This window comes from Haliaeetus leucocephalus, unplaced genomic scaffold (assembly GCF_000737465.1).
Source record: "Haliaeetus leucocephalus isolate CR32 unplaced genomic scaffold, Haliaeetus_leucocephalus-4.0 Scaffold773, whole genome shotgun sequence".
NCBI classification, from domain to species: domain Eukaryota; kingdom Metazoa; phylum Chordata; class Aves; order Accipitriformes; family Accipitridae; genus Haliaeetus; species Haliaeetus leucocephalus.
The window spans coordinates 3,188,290-3,195,957 of NW_010973209.1; the positions used below are offsets into that span (position 1 = coordinate 3,188,290).

The window sequence follows — 7,668 nt, forward strand, 5'->3', positions numbered from 1 at the left end:
GCCCCCTCCGTTCCCCGCGATGTTTGCTGCCGGAGGGAGGGAGGCGGTCTCGGGTGAAGGTCGAAAGCAGGTCGGTGGCCTGGGGAGATGTCCACGTCCCTGCTCCGGCTCCGCGCAGGGGGGCCCGGCCGTCCCGGCGCTGCCCACCGGCCGGCCAAAAGCTCCATCCCCTCCCCTTTGCTAGATCTTGACGGGTTTTCAAGCTCGGCTGTGAATCGATATTTCAAAAAGACTGGGTAAAACGCTTGCAAAGGGTTCACGGGGGGCGGGGGGGGAGGCAGGCTAGGCTCTCCGTAGCCATCTGTAAGTCTGGGTTGTCCTGCGATCAAAGTCATCGCCTGGTCGCTGAGCGTGGTCTCTGGTGGCCAGGAAAACAGCTGTGTCTGAGCCGGACTCCTCCTACGGGACTCCCGAACACTGCCCAGATGAATTGCTTCCATGTTTAAATGTAACAACGTTTTAGGATGGAAGCAGCAGCATCCCTGTGACTTTTAGACTAGCAAAACAACGTTGGATCGATGTGCGAGTGAAGCAGGAGGTTTCAAATGGCGGATCTAACTAAAACTTTAGATGCTGTTTCCAAAGGGCTGCTTTATTCTTTGCTTGCTTCCCAGCGTCACTTCTTTGAAGTCCCAGGACTATGTCCTTGTATTTCTGCAGCACAGGCCTAGTGAGATGGAGTGGCAGCTGCCGTGGGCTGTGCTGCCTCTGTCCCGGTCTTGCAACGTAGTTAGCCTTGAGTAGACAGAGATAGCTGGGACCCTGGGTTTGTTTTGTCCTAAGAAAGCCCACTCCCAAAGCCCACCGCCCTCTCTCTATCAGCACAGTTCATGGTGGCCCCAGGGAACAGAGAAACAGTCTCTGCAGGAGACACCCTGAACTGTTTCTGTGAGTTATGGGACACTTTGAAATTGTTTGGGCTACAGAATAGATGGTAGTGGTTGCTTCTCCTGCAACAGACACGTACTCTGATCTCTTCCTGCTCTTCTAGCATCCACCGGCCTGACTGAGGAGCAGAAGGAATTCCAAAAAGTTGCTCTTGATTTTGCTGCCAAGGAGATGGCTCCTCACATGGCAGAGTGGGATGAGAAGGTATGACAGCCACAGGAGGGTTGTACTGCTCGCTTCTTCCTCCCTTAGGATGTTATGATCCTCGGGTCTCATCAGAGGGGTTCCTGCAATAGCTCCTCGGTGCTGTAATGCCATCTGTAGAGATCTTCTTTGAAGCTGCTGCTGTAGCTGGGGTGGGAAGCCATGAGAATTTCCTTGAAGCTTTCCTAGCCAGGCTATTCAGTCATCTGAAAACCCGAATTTACTCCTGAAGGTGCTATGTACCTGCCTAGGTAGCTGTCTCTTCTGTAACCCACCCAATAAACTCTGCAGGAGTTTGGGACTAGACTTGGTAGCCCAGGTGTACCGGAAAGAAGGGATTGAATATTGAGATTTAACTGATCATGAGTATTCACTTGCGATGTCTCTGCCTCTCCCAATAGGAAATATTCCCTGTGGAAACAATGCGGAAGGCAGCCCAGCTAGGATTTGGTGGGATCTATGTGAAACCAGACGTCGGCGGCTCTGGATTGTCACGACTTGATACCTCCATAATCTTTGAAGCTTTATCAACAGGATGTACCAGCACCACTGCTTATATGAGCATCCACAAGTGAGTGTGTCCGCGGAACGGTGAATGGTGTTGGCCTGGCTGAAAAACACATTTTTTCTGCGGACTCTAAATCCAGCTGGAGACAGCTCTCTTGGTGCCGCTTATCATTTAAAGTTGGGACCCCAAGTAGACATGTCACTGTAAGGATCTCTCGATGGCAGTAAACAAATAGGCTACAAAAACTGAGATGCCACCAAGAAGTAATTTTAGCTTTGTGGCATGCAAGATGGGATTAAGTTCTGGATTTTGTTCCCTGCTCTTCCACTTAAGCTGGCTATAGATAGTAACCTTTGTGCTTTGGTCGTACTATGACAGAGCCCAGTGGCGCCAGCAGATACCGGGGCCCTATCCTGCTTGTACAGACATGTTCAGTGACAGGCTCGCTTTGCACAGAAAGATGGAGTGATGATGCCTCCTTCTTCCAGGTGCAGTTTTCTGAAGAGACAGCAGGGCTTAGCGCTGAGGGGAACGCTGAGGCTATTAAATAGGAACCTGCTGTTCCACAAGGCAGCAAGTCTGTGGTGAATGGAAGGCGATCTTCCTCCCGGCTTCCATGGCACCTAATTTTGTTCTGTTTTGAGGCGGAGCGATATGCTTTCAAGCCTCTGTGCTTTTGACTGAACGCCATGGAGCTTTGTTCTTCTGTGCAGGCAGGGATGTTGTTGTATGACCTGCCTTCCTCCCAGGGCTGTGTTCAATTCCTGTAATGCTGCTCCTTTTCTCCTGCTCCAGCATGTGTGTTTGGATGATTGACACCTTTGGCAATGAGGAACAGAGGCGCAGGTTCTGCCCATCACTCTGTAGCATGGAAAAATTTGCATCTTACTGCCTGACTGAGCCAGGTGAGCATCCTCAAACAAGAAATCTTCTCCCTTCCCATACTCCTAACATAGTTTAACTGGACGTGAGCATTGCACGGAGCAGGAGGTGAAAAGCTTCTTTTCACATTCATTTGGGCAATCACCAGGAAGTTGGGAAGGAGCAGATGATGATTGCCAAGATGCTCGCGCGAGCGTTGCTGGGTACGATCCCCGGAAGATGTTGTAGGGCCTGGACCAGCTGCTTCACTGGCTGCTTCCTTACCTCTCGAATAGGAAGTGGAAGTGATGCAGCTTCCTTGCTGACCTCAGCTCAGAGGAAAGGGGACACCTACGTCCTGAATGGCTCCAAGGTACCTCTTTCCTCCTCCTAAAGCTGCTGGATGGCACTGCATGCACAAGGGGGCCTGGGTCTCACCGTCCTTTCCATTTCCTACTGTCTCCTCATCTCTGTATGTTCTCCCAAGGTAGGACATGCTCTGCAGAGCATTCACCAGACCTTAGTACAGTTGCGTCCCTAAACGCTTCCTGGCTGTGGGGTCTTTGCCCCTCCGTCTTTGTACCCCAGCTGCTGCTGCAGGCTCAGGGGTAGTATACGAAAGCTGCCCCTTTCTTCCTGTGTCCTTCTGCAGGCCTTCATCAGTGGGGGAGGTGACACTGATGTCTACGTGGTCATGTGTCGCACAGGAGGCCCAGGCCCCAAGGGCATCTCCTGCCTGGTGCTGGAGAAGGGGACACCGGGGCTTAGCTTTGGCAAGAAAGAGAAGAAGGTAAGAGGCTTGGTTGTCACCTCCTGTGTGCTTGAGGGAAGTGCAGGACAGAGGCAAGCTAGTCTGTGCAAAGCATTAGAGATCTCTCCTTGGGTGTCAACTGGAGTCCCAGCCTGGCATGTTTTTTCCAAGCCTAGTCCAGCTTTGGTGAAGTTTGCACAATACCCCTCCATTTGGTAAGTGAAGGATTTTCATCTTGGGAACATTAGGGTTCGTTGGCTCTGTGCCTCTTCTCAAATACAGGCATTCCAGTTTCCAACTCAGCACACTGAGGCCAAACCACGTAGACCACAGGCACTCTTTGGCAGCTTGGCAATGACACCGAGGGGTTGAGAGCGGGCTGGGCAGTTCTCTGCTGGGAGCTGGAGGTGTGCTGCTCCTTAGGCAGCCTGGAAGGTGTTCTGTTTTTTTCCCCAGGTGGGCTGGAATTCCCAGCCAACTCGGGCTGTGATCTTCGAGGACTGTGTTGTTCCTGTTGGCAACCGGCTGGGAGCCGAAGGGCAGGGCTTCAGCATTGCCATGAAGGGACTGAATGGAGGCAGGATAAACATTGGTAAGGAAGACAGCTGAGAGCCAAGGGAGGAGGGCAGGATCATCTTGTTCCCGTCTGCGTTATCTTCATATTCATGCTGTGTCATTGGTTTCTCCCCCAGCTTCTTGTTCGTTAGGAGCTGCTCATGCCTCTGTTCTTCTGGCTCAGGAACACCTCACTGTCCGCAAACAGTTTGGAGAACCCCTAGCAAACAATCAGGTAACCTCTCCACCAGATCTGCACTCCCAGAGCTTTGTTCTTTCTGATCCTGATGGACCAAGCAGCCAGAGGTCCCATCACTCACTTCACAGGGTCTTCCCTGGAGAAGTCAGGAACATGCTTTTCCTGAGTAAGAAAGCGTGTCAGGCCTGAGACCTGCCTGAAGGTAGTGGGGAAGTGGTTCAGGACCCAGGTCCCTCCAAAGATGCTGACCTAATTTTTCCTCTCGTGCCATCTGCTGGCAGTACCTGCAGTTCAGGCTGGCGGAGATGGCGACGCGCCTGGTGGCAGCACGGCTCATGGTTCGCAATGCAGCGCGGGCACTGCAGGAGGGACGGGAGGACGCGGCTGTGCTCTGCTCCATGGCCAAGCTCTTTGCTACTGATGAATGCTTTGCGGTACGTTACTCAAAGCTCAGTTGGCATCATAACTGCAAGCTTGGAGACCCCTCTTGGTGCCCAGGATGTCAGAAAGAAGTTTGACACTGTAGGGACCCAGACTCAAGCACGTTCTTTGAGCCAGAAGCCTCATTTCAGGTCCAGGATTTTTTACGGGACAGAATTCTGCACCCTGTGGAGGCTGCAGTATTAGCCTCTCCACAGTTCAGGCCTCCTGGCCTCTAGTGCTTTCTACACTGCTTTCTAGGGGACCAAGCAGGGAGACAGGACAGGGAGTAGAGCATTTTTATTTCCAAGTGATAATATGCATGCTACAGGCTGATCATTCCTAGGTAAAAAGTGTTTTTTCCTAGACCACTGAGAAATAAAATGTTACCACAAAATGTCGCTGCAAAGAGAAAGCAAGAAGGGAGAAAAAGAGAGGAAAAGGAAATCTGCACCTTGACACTTCCTAGATCAGTGTCATTTAGAAGCTACCGTATTTTCTCAGCACTCTGTATTTTTGCTATTTGTTACGTTTTATGTCCCAGGTTGACAGCTAATGATGCATGGAGTCATGTTTCAGTAGAAACCAGAGCCCTGAACAGATTCCTTGCCTGACTGACCGCTAGATGGTGATCTGGCGTTTTGGTTTTTTGCATCAGTAGCGCCACAGAAATGCAGCAAAAACGGCCTTAGTTAAGTAAAGCGTTTCCTGGGCATTTCTATGCTATCACATTCACATAAATGCACCATTAATGCGAAACAGCACTTGGGTAACATGATAGCACTGATGGGGATTGAGAGTGCCTTGCCATCACACCGCACTTTGTTAAAAGATGAGATTAGGTGATCAGAAAAAAAAAAATGAGCCCAAGTTCCTGGGTTCTTACCGAGCTTCTGTCACTGACTTGTCCTCGACACCATGCAAGGCATTTCAGCAATGCTGTCTTCTTAGATCTGTAACCAGGCTCTACAGATGCATGGGGGCTATGGCTACCTGAAGGATTATGCTGTGCAGCAGTTTGTGCGAGACATCAGAGTCCACCAGATCCTGGAAGGTAAAAGACACTCTTACTACCAGTGACTTGGCAGTGAAGCCAGGAGAGAACAGACCCTCCGGAGGCCCCCACCTTCCCACATGACTCTCTGATTCTTGGGTTTCAGAATCCCAAGAATTTTTGCTCTGAGTGCGAGGCGTCCCTGGATGTCACGGGTGTGAATCTCCTGGCCAAGAGCTCTTGGTGTATTGGAGCAGTAACTGTGTATTTTAAGAGTCTTACAGCAGAGGGAGATACCTAGTTGTCATGTTAGCGGGGCCTCTGTCCAGTTTCATCCCGTGACTCCTACAGACATGTGCTGATGCTCCCCAAAAATTCCTTTCCTGTGATTCCCATCTATCTTCACTCTTTGAGATTGTGTCTCTAACAGTGTCTGGCCTTTTCTAATCTCAATTCAGCCTCCTAACCATTTTGTTTTCTCTCCTTTGAAATCCCTTCACCTACAATCAGGGTACCTGATAAGGGACATACTCTTTCCAATACCAAGTGGGTCTACAGGTCTGTCTGTGTGTTGTGTGTATATTACATAGTAAAGCAGAGAACTCAGGTGTTGGCACAGATCCAGTTCAGCTCGACGCCTGGTGCATGCATCCTCTCAATGCCCAAACAAAAAGAAGCACCAGCATCTGCCACTCTGATGCCTTTCCCAAGGAAAATGCTGGCACTTGGCAGTTGTATTTTGGCCCAGCACCTCCTAAATGCCACCTTAACTGGTGGGAAGAGCTTTTCTGTGCTGTAAACTGCAGCTCAGGGCAGAATAATTCTCTTTGCCTTCATTGGGGGCAGAATTGAACCATCTCCTAACTGTCTTTCTTTTGCACCCTCATCCTGCTGCAGGTACCAATGAAGTTATGCGGATGATTGTGGCCAGGAATCTGCTACAGGGCTGAAGCCAGGAACTAGTCTCCAGCCCTAAAATTCCTTCGTCTGTTACAGCTCAGTCTGTTTCCCTCCCCTATTCACCAGCTCTCTCCCCGGGAGTGGAGAGGGGGATACCTCGGTGGAAACAGTCTTTCTGCCTTACATTGACGGGGATCGCAGCTGGACGCCACCCACATGCTGCCACAGCTGCACTCTGTGCCTGGCAGAGCTGCTGTTACTAGCCTAGTATTGTGCAGCCTGAAGATATAAATCACACTTGTGAATACAAGCCTCTGTCTCCAAATCTTGATCATGGGCTGCTTCGCACCCATCCTCCTCAGAAAGAGAAACACCAGACCTTTTGGTCATCTCTGCTGAGTCAGGACCGAAGCGGGAGCTTCAGGCAGAGGTGCAGCCTGATCCCATAGGACTCTTCCTCTATCACTGAAATCTTTAGGTCGAGGGAACTAGTTGCTCTGCTTAAAAACCTGTCCTCCTGGGTGCTGGCTGCACCACTGGGAATGAGTTGCCCCAAGCGCTGCACCTCTAACCACTTGCAGAGTGCAATGGCTTTTTAACTGAGGAGCAGGATGTCTCTTGTTTATCTACAAACACTCCTCCTTCTCTTTTCCTGGCACACCTTTTCTAATGTACCGACTGCCTGTTGTTCTCCCTATTCCCACCAACATACTGGTGCTTAATCTCAAAGAAGCCTTTCCAGTACAGAGGTACAAATCAAGAACTAAGGTCCTGCGCAGAAACGCTTAACTCCGTTGCCTCAAGTCCCTGCAGTGCACAGTGCAGGGGGAATAAAAACATTGGTAAATTAAACTTTTTCCCCCCTCAGATTCAGAATCAATAAACCAATGATGGCAACTTTACTGAGAGTGTCAGAAGTCGTGATAATTTTCTTCTGTGGTATTTTAGGGATTTAACCAGAGGAGCTTTTTGAAGCAGGGGGGTTGCAAAACGGTTCGGTTTCTGAGGTTTTTGGGGGGTTTTTTTTTAGTTGCGGTGTGTCTGTGAACCTCTTCAAATGAACCAGCTCCTCTTTTCTCTCAGCCCATGGCGGGGAAGGGAGATGACAGAGCACTGGCGGCAGACACGGGTGGTTTTGGGTCTCCGACCACCCCGCACGCCAAGAGGCCCTCGGGTCCGCTCCCTCCGTCTCACAGGGAATTAATTTCTCTCACAGGGCGGCCAGGGCAGTTTAAAGCTCACGGCTCTCGGACAGAAACAGCCGCCTGCCCGCGGCGGGGGCCCGGCCGGCGGGGCTCGGAGCTGCCCCCTCCGCCCGCAAGGGGCAGGGCGGGAGGCGGCCTGAGGGGGGACGGGCCCGCGGCCGCGACTGCTCCCTCAGCGAGACG

At 51.1% G+C, this 7,668-nt stretch overlaps 1 protein-coding gene across 1 annotated transcript; it reads left to right on the forward strand.

The window, feature by feature from the left end:
• Positions 1 to 975: 975 nt before the first annotated feature.
• Positions 976 to 6,582, forward strand: ACAD8 (acyl-CoA dehydrogenase family, member 8; the record flags this gene model as incomplete). Its single annotated transcript, XM_010581416.1, has 10 exons — positions 976 to 1,092; positions 1,494 to 1,663; positions 2,396 to 2,505; positions 2,758 to 2,834; positions 3,114 to 3,251; positions 3,669 to 3,804; positions 3,905 to 4,002; positions 4,248 to 4,400; positions 5,338 to 5,440; positions 6,278 to 6,582. Coding segments are annotated over 10 exons (1,155 nt in total), but the record flags the coding sequence as incomplete, so codon positions are not given.
• Between the last annotated feature and the right edge of the window lie 1,086 nt (positions 6,583 to 7,668).